This window comes from Leptinotarsa decemlineata, unplaced genomic scaffold (genome assembly GCF_025532065.1).
Source record: "Leptinotarsa decemlineata unplaced genomic scaffold, Ldec_3_MD MMD2_tig00026358_RagTag_RagTag, whole genome shotgun sequence".
Classification (NCBI taxonomy): Eukaryota; Metazoa; Arthropoda; class Insecta; order Coleoptera; family Chrysomelidae; genus Leptinotarsa; species Leptinotarsa decemlineata.
Window position 1 is genome coordinate 4,868,793 of NW_027412703.1, and position 23,274 is coordinate 4,892,066.

Sequence of the window (23,274 nt, forward strand, 5' to 3'; positions counted from 1 at the left end):
AATATTTATGCCAAAGTTGTTGATAAACGTTTCAAATATTTTTCTGGTAAAAAATGCATATCGTTGAAAATTGACCGTACTTGATCGTGTTGAAGAAAGATATTCAAAGTTACAGATTGGAAACTGATATCAAACAACAACTTTGAGATAATTTATATTTCAAATTACTCAAGATTTATTATTCTGCTATACAGGCTGATTCACGGTGTATGGCACATTAGACGTTTCTGGTGAACCAGACAACGGATCACTTTGAAAATTTAATGGAGGGCATATTCGGACATTCTCTAGCCAACTAAAATATTTTCGACAATGCGGTGTTGCCGCTTCTATTAGAAAGCAGTAGCAACTTTGATTTTTCAAATGGAATACTCTGTATATAATATCATTTTTTGAATCTCCAACAATTGCCCGACAACTTTTTTTGATATTTCCCTATACCTATCTGTTACCGTTTTCGAAATAAAAATTAATTTCAATTTTTTTCTTCGAAAATCATGACTTCTAAAAATGCCGATATCTTTTAGTTAAGAAGTACTATGATATCAAAATTTGGTTTGGAGTTAGGTGATACTTGGACACTTCCCACACGTCAGCCTAATCTCCGTTACTTCAATACAGGGTGGTCAAAAAATACAGTTTTTTCGTTTGCTTGAAAAAGTTGCTGAAATTTGAATATTTTAAATGGAACACCCTGTATATTATAGAGAATTCGGAAAGCTGCTGAAATTTGCTTTCTTTCTATGTGTATCATACCTATACCTAACTAGTCAAGTTTCGGACTTATGAAAATTTATTTGTGAAAATGTCCCTTCAGAATGGTATTTCCATTCGGTATTTGGTAAGCAGGCCATGATTACTATTTGACAGTAGCGTTGTGACAATCTCCTAATAATATCGACATTTTCGTCACTTCAGAAGTTGCAAATACCTTCAAAACGATGGAACAAAACTATTCAAACGAAGTTCTTATGAATTTGTTTATTATTTTTGGACAGTGTGACAAAATTATCAGCAGAACATGTAGAAAGTTCAATGAAATGTATCCGAATCTACCGCCAATGAACCTCAAGAAATTAATACGAATTCAGAACAATTTCAATGCATTTGGATCAACTTTAAAAGCACCAAGAAACTTGCCTCGACCCGTAACTTTCGAAGACAACCAGATTAATGTCTTAGCATATTTTGACGCATTTCCCGAGTCATCGATAAGAAGTGCTGAAGAAGATTTGGGTATAAAATATTCATCGGTTCAAAGAATCTTGCGAAGACATAAAATGCATGATTATAAATTCACCAAAATTCAAGCAATGAAGCCTCAAGATCCTCAACAGAGAGTAGAATTTTGTGAAATGTTGTTGACACGCATTCAAGAAGATCCACTTTTCTTAAATACAATTATTTGGACTGATGAATCGAAATTTTCGAGAGAAGGGATTTTCAATAGAAAAAATCGTCATTATTGGTCCAGTGAAAATCCTCACGTCACAAAAGAAGCCGGATTTCAAGAAAAATTTAGTTTTAATGTCTTCTGCATGTTGATGGACAACAAATTGAGGTACGTGATATACGAGGAGTCATTAACATCCAGAAGCTACCTGAATATTTTGGAGAATACTGTAGACAGTTTCGTGGATAATCTGCCACTCGAAGATTATCGAAACTGTTGGTACCAACTAGACGGAGCTCCTGCACATTGCACAAGAGAAGTGAGCGCAGAACTGGATAGACTATTTGACGATCGGTGGATGAGGCGCTTGGGACCATGGAATTGGCCAGCGAGATCACCCGATCTTAATCCATTAGATTTTTATTTGTGGGGAATGTTTAAAGAAAAAGTTTACAAAATACCCGTGCGTTCGAGAGATGAATTGTTAGAAAGGATTGCCCAAACATTTGAAGATTTGGATCCCAATGAAATCAGATCTGCCACCACGAAAGCAGTCAACACCCGCATTTTAAAGTGCTTGGAAGTGAACCGCCAGCGATTCGAACATATTTTGAAATATTCCACATGATTGTTTTACTTTTTTATAATTATTCATATCAATATTTCCAATTTCAAGTTTCTTGGTGCTTTTTCAAAGTTTATCCAAACATATTGAAATTGTTCTGAATTCGTATAAATTTCTTGAGGTTCATTGGCGGTAGATTCGGATACATTTCATTGAACTTTCTACATTCATAAGAACTTCGTTTGAATAGTTTTGTTCCATCGTTTTGAAGGTATTTGCAACTTCTGAAGTGACGAAAATGTCGATATTATTAGGAGAATGTCACAACGCTACTGTCAAATAGTAATCATGGCCTGCTTACCAAATACCGAATGGAAATACCATTCTGAAGGGACATTTTCACAAATAAATGTTCATAAGTCCGAAACTTGACTAGTTAGGTATAGGTATGATATACATAGAAAGAAAGCAAATTTCAGCAGCTTTCCGAATTTTCAATAATATACAGGGTGTTCCATTTAAAATAATCAAATTTCAGCAACTTTTTCAAGTAAACGAAAAAACTGTATTTTTTTACCACCCTGTATTGAAGTAACGGAGATTAGGCTGACGTGTGGGAAGTGTCCAAGTATCACCTAACTCCAAACCAAATTTCGATATCATAGTACTTCTTAACTAAAAGATATCGGCATTTTTAGAAGTCATGATTTTCGAAGAAAAAAATTGAAATTAATTTTTATTTCGAAAACGGTAACAGATAGGTATAGGGAAATATCAAGAAAAGTTGTCGGGCAATTGTTGGAGATTCCAAAAATAATTTTGGAAAATCATTTGAAAAATCAAAGTTGCTACTGCTTTCTAATAGAAGCGGCAACACCGCATTGTCGAAAATATTTTAGTTGGCTAGAGAATGTCTGAATATGCCCTCCATTAAATTTTCAAAGTGATCCGTTGTCTGGTTCACCAGAAACGTCTAATGTGCCATCCACCGTGAATCAGCCTGTATATACGTCCTTTTGTCATATCAAAACTCACCAACAATGGCTGGTTTAACAGATATATCCATTATAGGTGGAATAATACAAATGAACATTTAAATAGGGAAACCAATATCCAAGAAAGGTTCGGAATAAATGTTTGGTTGCGAATTGTGAGAACAAACATCCTTGGCCCTTTCTTTCACGATGATCATTTGAATAGTGAAATGTATCTTCATTTTCTATTCAAAGAATTCCATGGCTACTTAGAAGAATTGCCACTGAATATCCGCCATAAAATGAAATATTTTCAAAAGGACGGCGCTCCTCCCCATAATGCAGCAATAGTAAGAAATTATTTAGATGCAATAGTCCCAAGAAAATAGATTAGAAACAATGGATCAATTAACTGGCCAGCTCGATCCCCAGATCTTACTTCTTTAGATTTTTTTGTCTGAGGATACATAAAGTATAAAGTTTTTCAACACCAAGTACAGATATCGACCATCTCAAACAAAAAATAAGAGATGCATGTATTAGAAATACACCTATTATGCTAGAAAATTGCCACAGAAATTGCCTAGACCGACAACTTAGGCGTATTGAACAATGAGGTCGTCAATTCGAGCATATAATGTAGATTGCCATGTAGCTTTGATTTTCCGTATTGGTTTCATTTTTCCCAAAAGTTCATGATAAAATAAATTGTTCGATTGTTGTCACTGATGACGGTGGTTATTTCAAATGGTTATTTCAAACGGAATGCTATAAAAATATCAAATGTGATATACCCTTGGATTGTGATTTTATGGCTTTATCAATATCTGTAATAAAAAAGACAGGTCTGTATTGAAAAAAAAGTTGATGGTGGTCATGTTGATACGAAACGTTTTATCGAATATTTATCATTACATCGTCATAGTTACTTCGAATACAGTAATATTTTTTCTTTCCATTTTTTGAAATAACATTCCATTCGAAAAAATCGAAAAACATCATTTTTGGTTTTCCTCCTGTAACTCGAGAAGGTCAAGGGTCTTCGTGAATTTTCTTCAACTATTGTATTGTTCCCGATGACAATTGCTTTTTTTCCCATTTAATCGTCTTCGTATCTGTTACGGTTCAGAATATAGCAATGTTACCACATGATAAAAGAAACATCTCGTATACTGAATGTTTCAAATCAGCAAACATAACTACTTCTGTGATAATAGGGGAGTCCAAGCGGGGATTTCGAGATTCACTAAAGCGCGGCTGATTAATATACAGGGTCAAGTACCTCCACCAAATATGAGCCCCATGCCCGTGAAGGATAAAGGATCAGATTAGTAAAAAAAATTGATCAGAAATTCTCGAGCGCGTCAAATTAAGGTAAGGTGAGTTAATTATCTGCTAAAAAATATATATTCCAGTAATCTGACAATTTGAGAGTGACGTAAAGAAAGGGGAAGGCAGCAAAGTTGTAAAAAAAATAACGTCATTTGGACATTCTCGAGCGTAGCTATTTTTTTTCATTTTAAAGGAAATAATTCAAGGATAACGAAAAATATATAATCTGACGATTTCCGCAAGCCGAAATAATAAAAATTCGTCGATAAAGTTTAATGCGTGCAGCTGTGTGATACCTATATTTACCTCTCCAAATTTCTATTCCTCTTTCACTTTTTCTCTATACATTAATGTCTCAGTCCGTCCCGCCTCTGAATTCTGTTGCCATGACGACATCTTAGCTGATCACAGAGACTCGTTCGTGATGAAGATGAGGATTAATTAATAAATTGATTATAAAAAATTAAATTTTTTTGAGCATTTTGAAAAAAATATTTTCTTTTAAATACAAGTATTCTACTTAAAAATATACACTTATTTATTTGCATGTTATATCCTGAGCTTTTCAATTAATTAGGTTCAATGATTTAAAAAAAAATTGAAAAAATGATATTTTTTGTCAGATTAGGCGAATCCCTCTAGATAATCGTCAGATTATGAGACAGCACGTCTAAAATATAAAGATGAACGATATATATCTTAATCTGACGCGCTTGAGTATTTCAAAATGGCGAATCTTTTTTGTACATTATAATAATGGCCGCGAGTTTGCGTCAGATTGAAGTCGAGAGAATATTGAATGAGAGCTTTTTTTTTGGGTGCACTAAATACCCCCTTAGAAAATCTGACGCGCTCGATTGATTTTTTTCTTTTCACTTTTAACCCTTACATACAACCACTCGCATCATGCAAACGATCAGATTAACATAAGAACATTATTAAAATACGTAGAACATTGATGCTATCAATATCTGACGCGCTCGAGTATGTCCATGCAACAGTATTTTTTTACATATTTGAAAATCTATAGCCGCTTCCCCCAACGATGAAAAGGTATATATTAAATAACATTTTTTTTCTTTTCATCATCTAAGCCTAATATGTCTCTATGACGCTCGAGTAAATCCCCATTTTGCATCGTGGACTCTCCTACAATAAGGGAATCTCTTTATATATTCGTAGATAAGATTCCATTTCTTTAAAATATCGGACAGAAATATCAACTGTTTCAATTCACTGAAACAATAAAATTGATTAATTCAGAAAACTATCACACTCGAACGAGTGAAGTTTCCACGATTTAAATTTAGAATAGAGCGTTATTAAATACGCCATGTTTTTTCTATTTTCATTGCAGTGTTTCATTCAGAACTAACAAGCAGATAGTACATAGTTCATCGTGAATAAATTCAAATTGGCGTATTCTATTCGTCTCATCCGAAAATTCAGCAATACAAGAAGTAATATTGTTGTTTCGGAAATATGTCTGTGTCAGTTTGGCTATTCTGGTTTTTGATTTTGACATTTTCTCGTGGTAAGTTGATGTTGACACTTCTTCACACATGTTGATTTAATCACATTCTTACACTTCAAACTTTCGTTATGAATGAAGTAAATGAGGACTAATTTCGTTGGTACATTTAACCTACTGGTGAACTGCCGGAAAATACCTAATCCAAATAAGAAAAAAGTAACGACAAGAAGTATAGAATGAAAAGAAAACTCAAAACACTCCTCCATATGAATTCAAGATACGTTGTTCAAAAAATGATTTAAATTTTCCCGACTTGAAACTCATACATCCGAAATATTTTTTTTAGTAATACACTCCAAAAATTTAAATTTAATTAGGAAAAAACATTTTTCAGTATGTTAACAGCTCACAATTGATAGAAAACGGATGATACCAGTAACGAGAAATATATAGAAAATATAGAGCAAGTCATCAAAGAAAAAAATTCTTAAGGAAAAGGGGGTTATAGCTTTTTCCTAGAAATACGCGGAATATTACTGGAGTTTTTTCCCAACACCAAATCGTTATTTTTAACACTTCGACACGTGTTTCGATCATCTTTGAAGATGATCACTTGGTGATCGAAACACGTGCCGAGGTATTGAAATAACGGTTTGGTGTGTAGAAAAAACTTTAGTAATATTCATTACTACACCAAAGGTTACAAACGGTGCATTATAAGAAGAAATACGCTGTTTCTTCAAAAATAAGGTAAACTTCCATTTTTACCAAAAAATATGTATTAATTTATCAATTTTTATTTTCTTCCCTTCAAAGTAGTCCCCCCACTTGTGCCAGCGGTTTTTCCAGTCCTCGAATCAGTTCTGATATGCTCTTTTTGGTATGTGCTTGAGGTCTCTAAGCCTTATGATTTTCATCTCCTCAATCGTCACAAATCGCCGTCCTTTCGTGGGTCTTTTCAATCTTGATAAAAAGAAAAAGTCGCCAAATCTGGTGAATGCGGAGGCTGAGGCTTGATTACGGTGTTGACTGTCCGAGAATATTTTTATTGACTTGTCTATGAGGTTATTCTTTCAATCTCTCCGCACATAATTCGATAGCATAAATTTCGGTTTGAAATACAGTCACATAGGTTCCTAAGCGGGTTGATATCTCTGTCCTGGGTCTGCGACTGGAAACACTTGCACCTGAACAGGAAAGTGTCCAACTGTGAACCAACAACTAGCTGCTCTTAATATTTCCTTCTCCCGGAGGATCCATTCCTATCTAATCGGGAACAATACTTCATAAGGCAGTTCGTAGTTGACAGTTGGAGGCATAAAGTCAGAGGTTATTTCCAAAATGCTGTGACTTCTAGTGTCGACCAAAAGTATGTTGCATTAAATTGATTTGTGCATTTGGCAATGTGCACAAGTCTATATGGAGTCCATCTAGCCTCTCTCTCCAGAAAAATGTGAAGAAGAGTTAGATCTAGAAGGATCTCCATGCCGCTGACGATGTGGTACTGATGGCACCACTCATGGCCAGACCAGCCTGTCTCTGTGAGCCAGAGAGCTCCGCCTGGGCCGTTTTCTGTAAAGCCTTAGGCCACCAAGCAATTGCATCATAAGTGATCATTGGTCTGATAATCATCATATAAATACAATGGATTTGTTTGGGACCTAAACCCAAGTTTTACCACAAATCCTTCGACATGTCTGGCTTTTTGTAAAACTTTTTCCAACTGAGCGTTCCATATGACTTCTTTATCAAGGACATTGCCAAGATATTTCACCTCCGTTCCAAATGGACTGACCTCGTCATTGAGGGAAAGTGTCGTTAGATCGTCCAATTTTCTCCTACTGGTAAAGGGTATTATCACAGTTTTGCTGGGGTTGTCAGACATCTGCTCTTCCAGGCACCAACTGTGAACAACGTCCATCGTGCTCTGGAGGATATTACAAGCTACCCTTCCCGACGTGAACCTTGCCAAAATAACAAGGTCATCTGCATGAGCTTGCAGATCAAATTTTCTTCTGTCGAGGTCATTAAGCAGACTATCCATCAGGAGCGATCATAGAAGGGGAGATAGTACCCCACTTTGAGGGCAGCCCCTGGTGACCCTGAACCTAATGGTCTCGCCTAGAAGAGTCATAGTTGCAGTTCTGTTTACCAGCATGGCATATATCTAGCCAGTTATGGTCGATTCTATACCTTTCCTAGCCAGAGACGATTCTATAGATTTGGGTAGTGCATTGTCAAATGTTCCTTCAATATCAACAAATACAGCAACCGCAATCTCCTTGTTGTCAAGGAATTGGGAGATTATCTCTACAAGGTTGTTTAATGCTAAATTTGTCGATTTGCCAGTTTGATAATAATAATAATAATAATTCATTTATTTCGCTTGTTAAAAAGTACATAATAGTGGATAATTATATCAGTACAATAACAAGGAAAACGTCATAAGATTTTGTGCTTTTCATATCCATATATTCAAACTCAAGTATTTATCTAAATATTTTAAAAGAATTGAGATAAAAAGATGAAAAATATATGTGGACACATAAAAGTAGCAAAATACTACAACAGTAAAATTGAGGGTCATGGTTATAATTAAAAAGTTTCAAATAATGGTAATGTCAAATAGTGACAAGAACGTTAAAGAAGACAAAAAAACACCTAACCTAAAATTTCTCAAGGGTGTAGCAATTTTTTTCTATGAGAGCAGCTTTCAGTCTTGATTTAAAAATATTGACATTTGGCGCATTCTTTACCGAATCATCTTATTGTAAAATTTTGGTCCAAGAAAAAGGTGGCTTTTTTGGTATATGGTGGTTCGATGCAGATGGGGTATTAATAACTTTTTAGAGCGGGTAGGGTATTTATGCTGATTAGATATAAAATTATGACCATTCTCGTACAGGTATATGCATAATTCATAAATATAAATATCCGCAACGGTGAGTATTTTGAGTTCTTTGAAAATGTTTCTACACGATTGCCTCCATCCTATACGAGCAACAGTTCTGATGGCATATTTCTGTAGTGTAAAAACCCTCACTGCAGACTGGTGGTTATTCATGGGGGATGCATATAATGCCACCCTCCTGATGTATCCGTCCAGTATCCTCTAAAGTACTTTCAACAGGAAGGATGTAAGACTGATTTGTCGTACCGATTTAGGGTGCGGATCTTTCCGACCCACTTGCTGCCAACCAACTGGGTTGTATAAAGTTCCACGCCAAACTACCTCTATACAATTTTATGAGAATAGGTAAAATCATTTCCAGTCCGTTTTGGACTGGAAATATACCATCCCCTCCAGGAGATTTGAAGGGCTGAACCGACTTGATAGCCCATTCAACTGCCGGTGCTGTGATAACCTTCTTGACGACCTCCCAATCGTTTTTTTTTTGGGCGTTTAGCGCCCTCGAAAATGGGAGGTATGTTGTTATCAAAAGTCAGATTTCCAGGAAAGTGGTCGTGAATGTTCCATCGAGTTGTTTAAGCGACCCAATTTCAACAGTCGGCTCTCTAGAGAAAATCTGGTTAATTCTTGTGCTGCGAGGTAAATCAGAGATACTCTCACAGAACTTCCTTCAAGACTCAGGTTTTGCCTTCCTAATTTCCTTGTTGTATGCCGTTAGAGTAGTTTTATAAAGCTCCCGTTACCTGACTCTTCAACTCGATTGAATAATCGTCGAACTTCTTTTCTTAACTTTTCCAGGCTTTTGTTCGATGACAGTACCTAAAGACGTCCATTCGCTCATTTGATTTAATTCCAGCAATAGGAACCTTGTTATTATTATTATTATATATACTTTATTGTCCAAAGAAAAAATCTTGTTGACAAAGTTAGTTAATAAATATCAAAGAATACATGAATGTCATATGAATATAAAAATACAATGTAAACGTAAGTATAAAAACACTGAATAAAAAACCACAAATAATGGTGGAAACATACATACACATAAAACATGCTAAGTTAAAAATGATCGGTATAGAACTCAGTCAAACTGTAATAGGGTCTACTACTCAAAATTTCTTCAATCATTTTTCTCTACTGATTGGTATCAATATTTATCTCTTAAATGTAACTCGGCAGATGGTTATACATTTTCACATCATTGTAAAATAACGAGTCCCTGACCAGAGAGTTGCAAGGAATAGGTAATTTTAAATTGTTTTGTACGCTCTGACGAGTTGTATAGTGATGGGTGGTAACCTCAAGTTTCACAAGATGTTTCTTAATCAAACACACTGTCTCCAGAATAAAAAGAGCTATAACCGTCAATTTTTTTTTATCTATAAACAGTTGCCTGCATGAGTCACGAGGTTTAGGTTTGCACAAGCTTCTGAAATACACATACAGACTCCAGCAAATTAAGGCTACACACACCCCAAAAAGGTATACCGTACCTTAAGTGAGACTCTACCAAAGCGTGATATGCTGGTTTTGCAGTATAAACTCCCAGTTCTCTAGCAATAACTCTCACTGCATAACAGCCGGTGGAAATTTTACTTTTCATTTCTCTGATTTAAGTGTCAAATTTCAGTCCACCGTCTATATACAGCCCCAGAAATTTAGTACACTCTCTGTTCCCAATGATACCGCTCGCTACAGATAAATTCTGAAGTGAACATTTGAAAGTCATAATATTTGTTTTCGAAATATTAAGGGAGAGTAGATTAGAATCACACCAAGACTTGATTTTTTGTATATACTCTCATTGAGTATATCTATACCTTTATGATGCCACAATATAGTAGTGCTGTCAGCGAAAAGAGTGAATGTTCCAGATATACTTATGTTCATCAAATCGTTAATATACAACAGGAACAATATGGGACCGAGAACCGATCCCTGTGGTACACCAGTATTTATTTCAATACTGTTTGAACATTTTTTCACAATCTGACTGCGACCATGAAGATACGACTCAAACCACCGTAGTGTTATCCCTCTACATCCATAGATATTCAGCTTTCGTAGCGGTATTTTATGATCAACGCAGTCAAACGCTTTTGTAAGGTAACAAAATACTGCTGCAGCAGCATCTTCATCATTCATATTGGAATACACCTCAAACAGGAGAGAGAATATTGCATCATGTGTGCTCTTGTTGCTCTGGAATCCAAATTGATGTTTCCTTATAATGTTATGGCGAGGAAAAATCAATTTGGATTCCAGAGCAACAAGAGCACACATGATGCAATATTATCTCTGAATAGAAAGGGGTATATTTTTAGGAGAAATTAATTTTTGGGAAAGAAAAGTTTTGGCTTTTTACTTCTCCATCTCTATACAATTTCATAAAAACCAACGTAGAAAATACTTGAAAAAAATCACAAATATGATTTTAATTAAAAGATCCGTGTAGGTATATCAAAATTTTGAAACTTTGCATCTTTGTAAATAGCAAGAAAAGTTACATTCCTTTAAATATATTCGATATTGCCGCATACAATGTTACCTATTGAATTGACTCAAAAAAAAATCACTACATGATTATTTCGAAATAAACTCCACAAAGATTCCCACATTTTTGTATATACCGATGGAGAAGTAGAAAGCCAAAACCTTTCGTTCCCATAAAAGTAACGAATTCACGAGTCACGAGAAGAATGTTCAACTTGTGTGCCAGTATCAAAGCCTTACCTAACATTTAGTGTTAGGAAATATCACGAGTTCAAATATTATTTATATTTAAAACATATGAAATTTTCGAAATTTTATTTCTTTCAGGAACAAATTTATTCAATGTGGCTGCTCATGAAATTGGTCATTCTTTGGGATTGTCGCATTCTAATGTGGAAAGTGCATTGATGTACTCTTGGTACAAGAAAATGGACAACGGTTTCGACTACGAACTACCAGATGATGATAAGCAAGCAATACAGTTTCTGTATGGTGAGTACAATAAATTCCTTTGGGTGCCACTATTTCAGAATATCAGTTGGAAATATTTTTGTAGTGGTTCAATGGAAAAGAGTTGCTTTGGTACACAAACCTCATGTTTGTTACTTCCTAGGATTTTTCATCCCGATCACGAATTGGGATTGGCTGCAATGTTCTTTTGTTACATTAAATTGTAATTAGATCATAGAAAAAAATCCTAGGCGAAGATTTTTTCGACGAGGAAGAATGACAGTAGAATACATAATCAAAAAAATGGAGTTACCCAAGGTCTAAATGAAAATTCTCAACACGTTAAGAGCAACGTCTGTGTGAAAATAGCGACTGACGTTGGATTCAATGGGACCCGTGGGTTCACCAATAATTGACTACACTGAATAATCAAACTTAACTTTATTTCAATTTAAATACAACAAACACTTCAAATAAAACTTCAACTAATATTCGAATGTCTATCGCCTCACTAGAACGCTTCACGTACCGCACTGTAACTTCCACTTGACTGTCTCGATGGGCGAGTCGATAACGCTTATATTTTGGCAATATAAGGCCCTGTAACATTCCTCGGAATTCCATCGAAGCCGGTGGCATTATTCTTGCTACATCTAGAACAGCGGCGAACATGGAACATTCGCGCGCTCTTAGCTACGTCACAATTGGTTTATGGCTACCAGTGGCGGCCAGCGTTATTTTCTTCAGGGCATGATTTACAATTATAATCACTATTTTTTAAAGACAAAAATCATCAGATGTGAGTCATAAATTTGAGCTATATACAGACTCAAATTATTCTAAAATGTCACCCACAACAGGATTTCCATGTTTTATAATTTCATTTTTTCATCATTAGAACGACCTGTTGATATTTTCTTTGATAACTTTGATCTCTTATACTATTGATTGTATCGCTCAATCAGATCGAAAAACTTCACGTTTTCTCACTATTTATCAATCACCCAATAAAAAAAATTACATTTGAACAAAGTATATGAAACTTATCTTCACTGAATCTCATTCAACTACTAGTATCTAGACCTAAATATCTTATGTATCAAATTATTTACAGGTGCTCGAGACAATCGAAGGAAATGGGCCAAAAATCCTATATACCGTCCCGTTGTAACAACGACAACCACCACCACCACCACTACCACTACAACAACTACCACTCCTCGTCCTCGCACAAGAGGATATATCCATAGGCCAAAAATTCCTTATTATCCCCAAAATCCACAAGGTCGTCCTTATGTTCCTCACAATCCTCATGAACGACCTCATGAGCACTACCCTCACAAACCCATGTATCCTAAAAAACATTACCCAGTACAAACTGGCAGGCAGTATCCATACATACCAAATAGAAAGGATACACCGCATAGGCATACTCCAGGTAAGAAGACACTCACTGGCTTTTAAATCATAATGAGAATAGTTTTTAGAGAACTTTGTCAACTCATATAGTTTTTTTCCTCGGCCGGTATTAGTTTACATTGATATTGATTTTCGTTCATCCTTCGAATTACTTTCCATCATGATAAATCTAAAAAATTAATCAAACTACTCATTTCTTTCATCGACCATGTTTATGATAAAAACATTTGTTTCCATGAACCGTATCCAACATATAAATACATGTAGATATGAATGTGCATTTTATAGTTTTTTGTGTAATTGATGACTTGTTTATTTTGTGCTCCGTGAACACGTCTGTTTGAACAAAAAATCTACAATGTGTGAACATCTGCAAGAATCAAAACACAGGATTAGTAAAGATAATCTCAAAATCCTACACACATGCAATAAAGGGAAGAAAATGGATTTATTGGAACCAAGGAAATTAATAAATCAATCAAGAGCCCAAACAACTAAACAAACAACTCGATTTATGTAGGTCTCCACTTTTGAATTCATAAGTTTGACAACCCAGTGCTGAATTTTCATAGTTGGCACCCCTGTTCATTTGATTTATCTCCCCATCCAGCTTAGCTACAAACTTCCTATATAACCACGTTTTTAGATTTCAAATGTATTAGAAAGTTTTTATAGTTTACTAGTACTATATTGCTGTATCACTGCTGTTCCAATGTTTTGACACAATCAGAATCAACTAACTTAGGCGTGCGCAGCGTTATAGTACAGTAGTAGAGGGGATAAGAGACTTTTGGGGCGTATTCGCTAGAGGACGTAATTACGGTAGTGAGGTGAAAAGAGAGGTGTTTGACGTGATCGACGCATAGAAGGATGGAATGAGTATCGAGTAGATTCATTTGATAGATAAGGGCGCGGTGGAATTACAAAAATAACGGTATAATATTAATAATGAACGAAAAATCGGAAAAAACATGGCCACGGGCGTTAAATAAAAAAACATGTCTGCCATGTTTTTTTTCTTCAATCCGATTTTTCGTTCATTATTAATATATACCGTTATTTTCCACGCTGACATATTTGAGACACCCCGTACATGTTTTTTCTTAAACGATGAGACGCCCTGTATGGCAGCGATGTTTTTTTCTATTACGTTGGCAGACATGTTTTTTTCTTTAACGTCCGTGGCCATGTTTTTTTTAATCCGATTTTTCGTTCATTATTAATAGGTTTGTTCTAGCAGCGATTTCAAACGATACGGAATCGTACGAAGCATGCGCATACGAATATAGGCGTTCTAGCAAAGCAAATCCAGGATTCGAACTAATAGTCGCATGTTCTAGCGAAGACGAAATCCAGTTTGCAAACCGTATGAGAACTGTCGAAGTAGTCCAGAGGAATTCGTAAGGATTTTCAGTTTGTGACATGCGCAAATATTCGGAGTGATCGAGTGATCCGATCACGTTTGTTATGATTTTGGAATATGGATTTGTTGGTTATGTTATGTACTAAAGAAATGAGAAACCAAAATAGAAATATTTAGTGGCCTAATAATTGGTTTAAAAATCTTGTTTTTTATAGAACGGCAATCCTCAAAACTGTCAATTTTTTCATATTTGCGTTTGGAAATTCAGGTGAGTAAAATGATTTTATGTTTTTGAATGAAAATCAAGCAAGCATTTGGTGATTTTCAACTAAGCATCAACTATTCAACTCCATTATTACAGGTAGGATTAGCCGAAATGTCATCAGAGTCATCAAGCTCTGAATCAAATTGGGGAAATAATTCTGAATCATCCAATGATGAGGAACTTGTCGAAATGCTGTTTCATCACCATGAGGAAGAGGATGAAGATAATCACATCAATAGAGATGCTGCAGACCACAGAAATTTTTTAGCTTGACAAGTTTTAAGATAGCAATAAAATTGTAATATTTCTGTTTGTTGATGTTCATTTCATTGTTTGGCATAAGTTAAATAAACATCCATTCAGGTAAAATAAGAATGATTTTTAAAACAGTATAAAAATATAATTTGCTCAAAGGTGGGTACTTTACGACCGGATTAAGAGTCAATTAAAATAATCGGTGCTGAGAATGACACCACATCCTGTCATTTGCTAGAGAGACAGCACAGCCCCAGCACTGATTATTTTAACGGGCTGTTAATCAGGTAGTAAAGTACTCGTCCTAACACATAAACTAATAACTTCTTTCTATATAATATACATAACAGGAACCCTATGTATAACATGATATCAAACTAAATCCCTCATACTAACATTGAATTCAGAATATTTATCAACATCTGAATTCTTATTTTTGCTCATTTGTCTGAGCAAATTATTTCTTGTTTCAAATAATTCATTTCTCTTTCTTATTTATAACTTTTCTTTTTCCAATTTTAACATTTCTTCTATTTTGAATTTTTCCATTTTGACCAAGCCGATGACTATTCAAGCCAATTCAATATGTTCATTTTTATCGGTTTTCACCTTTACTTTTCGCTGCACAAAATATAAATTTCAAATTTCCAACTAATAAGTCAGTTTAAATGACAATTTGACAATTGACATTTATCAACACAAATAAGCGTTCTAGCAGGACATGAATCCCAAACTATTTACAACCAGTCTCACGGCATACATGCGCAGTTGGCCAGTCCATAACACCAGCTTCAAACAATCCGAAATTTCTTGCTAGAACAAACCTATTATTTTACCGTTATTTTTGTAATTCCACCGCGCCCTTATCTATCAAATGAATCTACTCGATGCTCATTCCATCCTTATATGCGTCGATCACGTCGCACACCTCTCTTTCCCACTCACTACCGTAATTACGTCCCCTAGGGAATACGCCCCAAAAGTCTCTTATTCCCTCTACTTACAGTGCTTTCAAAAAAAATTTCTACATCGCCATCTTTTGGCGAGTTATAGAAAAATTGGTAGCCTAAAAACCTTCCTTATGAAAAATTACTTATACATGTCAAGTTTCATCACGATCGGTTGAGCGATGTTTATCACTTACCAACCAACAAACATCCATTTTTATATATATAGATAATGGGATAAAACCCGAAAACGGTCGTAAAAATGAAGTACTAGTGTAAATTAGACAAAAGTGTTTTCATTCATTTGATTAAAGTACATTTTTCAGAATCGCTCTTCACATAATACATTCCTATATAAAGACGGAATTACATTATTATGTTGTGGTGTGTTATGATGCTATCTGACGTGACAGCGAGTGTGCAGACTATTCTGTCGTGTCGGAGCGCGCTCTGACGTTATTTCGAGCCAATACAGTGGTGTCCTTTGGAGTAAATGCATACGAGCATATACAATGCTTTACTCCGATTCGGATAGGGATATTCAGGAAAACCTTGCATGCCTGCTAATGTAAAGTTTACTTAAAGAAAAAAGAGAAAATATTGGGTTCATCCAGTAAATGATAGGTAGTCGAAACGGATATCATTTACTAGTGATGAAGAAAGATTTCATCAATATTTCAGGATGTCAAAAAATCAATTTGAGTAGATTATAATAGAAAATGATATTAAAAAATGCAAACCCGTAGTTTCTAACAAGTTCAATAAGTTCGTCTGACATCTTGTGCGCAAATAAATGCAAACGACTATTCTCTAGCTAGTTAACGCGTTAAATTAAAAACTAGTGTGGTGTGTTCTGACGCGTCAGAACCCCACCATCGTTCTGACGGGAATCGACCGGGAATCGACCGATCGCCGTCACGACAGATCGCGTCCCGACACACTGCACTTTAGTAATATAATTCTAAACATACTATACTTGTGGCGCGTCACGACACACCACGACACAATAATATAATTCCGGTTCAATACAATTCCTTTTAACAGAGTAAAATTGTTTTAACCTCAGAGTAATAATAAGACATAGAGTTGCCATGCCTATACGTGCCTATACCAATACAATACATGTATTTTGAATCGGGTATCCTACTATCCTTTTCTGTACAACTTATAGGGGGTAGCGGGTAATGAGAGGTTATGGAGAGATTGTTTACATTTGAAGTAAGTTGGACCATAAAACAGTGGCGGTTGGTTTAGTTGATAATCGGAGGGATATTATATATTTATAAAGTAAATAATTTCAGGTGAGTATGTATTCTGTTCAAATAGCTCCTACAGGAAATCTGATTTATTATTAATGATAATGGAAATGAGGCCAGTTTTTACACCACCTACTAGATTTTTATTTATGTATAGCTTTATAATAAAGCGCGTGGTTTACTGGGTTAAAATTAAATTAGAAATCATGAATATTTATAATTACGATTGAGGTTTGATATTATTATGTGATTTCATTCAAAATTGATATCTAGGGGTCTTTGTGGACCGACATTATGTGTTCTTTCAATAATTCATGCTGACGAATTCTATAATTAAGAAAAATCATTAATGCAAATGAAAAAACTGTATTCAAAAATGAAAACTATGTTTTTCATATGTGTGCTATAGGTCATATTCATTCCGTGATCAACAGACTAAAAAGGTTTCTGCTCAATGTTCGGTTTGTATACTAAATAAGTATTCTTGTGCAACCGGTGTTAAATCTGTTATTGCTCACTTAACAACTAACTTACGTCACACGAAGAATATGATTTCCGTTTTGGTTTTTCTTTCTTTGCACGAGGCTCTCGAGTTGCATATAGACAATATTCAATGAGAAATGACGGTTGTCATTTTTCTAACCTTTTTTCGGTTGGGATATCTCAAATAATGATATAATATAAACCTAGTTTCAAAAACTTCATTTATAAGAATAAGACCAAAAAAATGACCATTGGTATCAATTTTGAATGAAATCACATAATAATATCAAACCTCAATCGTAATTATAAGTATTCATGATTTCTAATCGAAAATTCTTTATATCGGACCTCACAAACCGTACCGCTTTTTTTTATCAAATCTGAGAATAAATCACAAATTTCTTCATCTGATTTTATGAAGCAAAGTTCATTACTTTGAAATTAACATTCATCATTGTTATGAATTAGTTCATTTGAAATAATTTAATTTTAACCCAGTAAACTATGCGCTTTATTATAAAGCCATACATAAATAAAAATCTAGTAGGTGGTAGAAAAACTGGCCCCATTTTCATAATCATTATTAATAAATCAGATTTCCTGTATGAACTATTTGAGAATACATTTTCACCTGAAATGATTTATTTTATAAATATATACCTAATATCCCTCCGATTATCAATTAAACCAACCGCCACTATTTTAAGGTCCAACTTACTAAGTTATGCTGCCTTCAATGTAAGGATGGAAAAGGCCTCTCTATTGTCTTTTGTTACTCTGAGGTTTTAACTAATTGTGTTAAAACTAAACTATGTCACATGTATGACATTTCAGTATGACATTTCAAATATTTTTTATATTCATTGTGATTTTTTCATTGAACCTATTTTCAATACTTTATTTCAAATACCAATACTATTCATCTACTTGAGGATTGAAGAAGGATCTAAGCTCGAACAGCAGAGTTAAGAAAGGTTGAAGCAGGTAATGTAGTCAGAGACTTTATTGGCTATGCTTCAGGAACTCTATAGTACAATAAGCTATGATATAATAACAATTGTAAGACAATAAAAAACTTTATACCTACGAGAGTTGAGGTCATAAATATGAAGCAAGCCTGAAAATTTATGTTTTCCTTCAATACAGTATATGAAGGATATGAAAACACTCATAAAATTTAAACAAATGTAAACAACACTACATAGTTAAAACAGAGAGATGAATCGAATTAAATTGGAATAATTGTTTGAAAATTTCGAAAATCATTTTGTTGATTTTGTCAATTGTCAATTGGCATGGAACTCAATCCGAATGGAATCGTCTCTCAGGGCGGGAGTTATAATATAATGACATTTCAAAATGTTTTTATTGAAAAGGCAGGAAAATTGTTATGCAGAAAAATTAAAACTGAGATTAGAAAATCAATTCCTCAATATATAAACAAATTTTCGAAAATAAAATTCACATTGATGGAAAAAAATCATAACAATAACTTTCATATAAAAATTTAGGAAATGATTTCGTGGTTCAGCCAGTGAGATTCAATTTACTTTTACTGATGTCAAGTTTATTTCATGTTTGTAACTTTCATAATCACTCAAGTCTTATCATACAATATAACGACTACTGTCACACAATCCTTTAGATACAATTCAAAATATTCGTTTCAACTGACATTTTTTGCAACTTATTCGTGTTTAATTTTTGCAGAGAGAATACCAGACCGAAAGTATCCAGATAGAGTATATACTACAGTGGTGTCTCCAACTAAACGACCAGATTACTATCCTATAGATTTTCCAACCAGAAAGCCACCACCAGATACCTGTGATACAAGTTACGATGCTATAACTGTTATTAGGCAAGAAGTTTTCATTTTCAAAGATGCAGTAAGTATCTAATATCAACAAGATTCATTTTCATCTCTATAATTACTCGTTATTATCGAACAGGAAGTAGTTTTTTTAATCCAACTTGAAACTGTTTTGTGCTCGAACTAGAAACTTCCTAATTTCAACTAAGTACAAGAGAAGATGATTGACTTGCCATAATGATAACGCAAAATTTATATTGTTTACTGTTTGAACGTTATTCATTTCAAACATTATGCTAATCCAATTTAATAGAAGAACAATTTCAACTTCTCTTCAGGAACGTTAGTAATAGAACATTTTCAAAAAACAAGAAGAAGCAAGTACCAGTGGACATGGACTCTAAGACATTTCAGCACAAATGAAATGTTACTTGATTATTGAACCTGAAAAAAATATTATGTAGAGAACTTACCTTCATCTTTGGCCGAAATTATACTACTCTGTCCGAAAAAATGGTGTGAATTTCCATTTTGCTCAAAAAATATTTATTCATTCATCATTTTCTATTTGTTCCCCTCCAAAGTACTCCTCCTCATATAACATATATGGTGCCAGCATTTTTTCCAATTCCGAAACAGTTCTGATATACATTTTTTGGTATGTCCTTGATGAGCTCTCAGCGGTTCGGTTTTTTTTTTTGTTTTGGCACTCCTGGGCTCTTCCATTGAGGCGATTGGACTTTGGTTTCGATGTCATAATCATATACCCATGATTCGTCACCATTTAAAAATCTTTTGAGCAAATCGGATTGCCGTTAACATCATTCAACAGTTCGACGGTTTTTTTTGGTTAAAATTCAGCAATTGTGTAACGAACTTCGCTGCCACACGATTCTTGCCCAAAATTTACTAAAAAATTTCATGGCATGAGCCAACCAATATGCCGACATCCTCAGAAACTTTTTTGAAAGTGTTTCGACGATTTTCCATAACAATTTTCTCCACTTTCTGTTGTTCTGTATCTGTAGAGTAGGGAGGGTGAGTGTAGGCCCACAGCACTTAGGCCACATGTGACCCATTGTACATCCTCCCGAGGAGTTGTCCTCCTAGGTCATCGTCCATAGTGTTCTTTCCAGGAAGGTGGACAGGTCACTTGGAGACATCTCCTTCATATCGGCAGAGTCGCCGAACACACATTCTCTTATTGACGATAACTCCGGGCACTCGCATAGGACATGCCTGACAGTCTCATCTTCCTGTTCACACATCCTGTATAGAGGTGTGTCCACTAGCCCCATAAAATCGAGGTGTTTCCTTAGTTGACAGTGGCCAATCAGAAATCGTACTGTTGAGCGGAGGTTTTTCCTGATCATCGCCAAATATTTCTTTGCTGCCAGCTTCTCAGGGTCGCCCAGGGTTATCCTGGCAAGATTGCATCCTTTGATTCTATCCCATCTCTTTAGGAATTGAGCATGGGTGTAACATTTGGCTAGCTCCGTAATTTTCGAAGTCATCAGGCCGTATGTGCCACTGGGTCCTAAAATTCTTAGTCCAGCTGCTTCCTTGGCTAAAGAGTCGGCGATGCGATTACCATCACTCCTGTCGTACCCTTTAACCCACCTCAGGATAATGTTATTATCTACCGAGGCTTTGGCTTAATCTTGGTGGCACACTAGTACTAGCTCTGAGGTAACACGTTGTTTAATAGGGCTTGTCTACTATCAGTACAGATTGTAATGTTTTTGCCAGAAATTCCTTTCCTGGTTATTTCTTTTGTGACGATTGAGATACCAGCCAGTTTTGTTTCAACCACACTGGTATTTTTCCCATTCCCCACTTAATCCTTAGGCTTAGTAATCTGGAGTAAACTCCATATCCTGAGTCTTCTTTTGTTGTTGAGCCGTCTGTATATATGCGTATTGCATTTGTAGCATCTGACTGTTTATTTAAAACAAACCTGGGTTTGTTTTCAATAAACGCTTAGCCTCAATTGACCCATTCCAACTTCGAGGTTTACACCAACCGCGCGCAATCGTAACATGGCCATTTACGCAACCTCCTTAACGTACAGGTCCAGAAGGGACAGACCAGTAATTAATTCCATTGCCGCGGTTGGTGTTGTTCTCATGGCTCCTGTGATGTTGCTGTATTTGATATAACCTTTGGATGACCGTTGCTTGTAGAACTTTCGGTCACCATGCAATGGCTCCGTACGTTAACATAGGTCTTATTATTGCAGTGTAGATCTAGGTGATCACAGGGGGTGAAAGACCCCACGTGCGTCTCACTGTTCTCCGACATCGCTCATAAGCCACACATGCTCTTTTTGTTTACTCTGTAGGCGAGAGTTCCATGTTAGGTTTCTGTCGAGGGTAGTACCAAGGTATTTCAACTCTTCAGAAAAGTTTACTTTGCTTTTGAAGATTTTGGGAGGTTTTGAGCCCGATAAACTTTTTTTCCTCGTAAAAAGGACCATCTCAGTCTGCTTGGGATTGATCGACAGTGAGTGTACCTTACACCATGTTTCTATAAATTTGAGCCCATCCTGCGCTCTATTGCACAGTGTGTTCATCGGTTGTTGCTGTAGTGTCCAGGGCGAGCGTCGTCATTCACATCTTATCGACCTTATGTTAAAAGCTTGTCCCACTTGTGATTTTTTTGACTCATAGTACAATTACCGTATGCCACTGCCTATAGTAGGGGAGCCCACGATGCAAAATGGGAATATACTCGAGCGTCATAGAGACATATTAGGTTGCAATGCTTAGATGATAAGAAAAAAATGTTATATAATATATACCTTTCCATCGGTGGAGAAAGCGGCTATAGATTTTTAAATATTTAAAAAAATACTGTTGCATGGACATACTCGAGCGCGTCAGATATTGATAGCATCAATGGTCTACGTATTTTTAATAATGTTCGAATGTTAATCTGATCGTTTGCATGATGCGGGTGGTTGTAAGTGAAAAGAAAAAAAAAATTAATCGAGCGCGTCAGATTTTCTAAGGTGGTGTTAAGTGCAACAAAAAAAAGCTATCATTCAATAATCTGACGATTTAGATCTGACGCAAACTCACAGCCATTATTATAATGTGCAAAAAAATTCGGCATTTTGAAGTACTCAAGTGCGTCAGATTAAGATATATATGGTTCATCTTTATGTTCTAGACGTGCTGTCTCATAATCTGATGATTATCTCGAGGGATTCGCCTCATCTGACAAAACAATTTTTTTTAATTTTTTTTTAAATCATTGAACTTAAATAATTGAAAAGCTCAGAAAATAGCATGCAAATAAATAAGTGTATGCTTGTTAAGTAGAATACTTGTATTTATAAGAAAATAATTAAAAAAAAATGTAAAAAAAAATAATTTTTTATAATCAATTGATTAATTAATCATCATCTTCATCACGAACGAGTCTCTGTGATCAGATGTGATGGCGCCATGGCAACAGAATTCAGAGTGGGGACAGAATGAGAGAGTAATAGATAGAGAAAAAGTGACAGAGAAATAGAAACTCGGAGAGAGAAATATAGGTTTCACGCAGCTGCACGCATTAAACTTTATCGACAAATTTTTGTTATTTCGGCTTGCAGAAATCGTCAGATTATATATTTTTCGTTATCTTTGAATTATTTCCATTAAAATGAAAAAAAAATTAGCTAGCCTCGAGAATGTCGAAATGACGTTATTTTTTTAAAACGTTGGTGCCCTCTCCTTTCTTTACGTCACTCTCAAATTGTCAGAATACTGGAATATACACTTTTTAGCATGTAATTAACTCACCCTACCTTAATCTGACGCGCTCGAGAATTTCTGATGATCAATTTTCTTTTACTAATCTGATCCTTCATCCTTCACGGGCGGCCTTATATA

At 35.2% G+C, this 23,274-nt stretch overlaps 1 protein-coding gene and 1 long non-coding RNA gene across 2 annotated transcripts in view; both read left to right on the forward strand.

Moving 5' to 3' along the window:
• LOC111514362 (matrix metalloproteinase-2) overlaps positions 1–23,274 on the forward strand; it is a 346,057-nt gene that overhangs the window by 306,633 nt on the left and 16,150 nt on the right. The window contains exons 5-7 of the mRNA XM_074184801.1: positions 11,470–11,634; positions 12,707–13,030; positions 19,291–19,469. Coding sequence (XP_074040902.1) covers positions 11,470–11,634; positions 12,707–13,030; positions 19,291–19,469 — 668 coding nt within the window. The remainder of the gene's footprint in view (positions 1–11,469; positions 11,635–12,706; positions 13,031–19,290; positions 19,470–23,274) is intronic.
• Positions 14,475–14,951, forward strand: LOC111510321 (uncharacterized). Its single transcript, XR_012467938.1, has 2 exons — positions 14,475–14,642; positions 14,736–14,951. It is a non-coding gene; the product is annotated as an uncharacterized lncRNA (long non-coding RNA).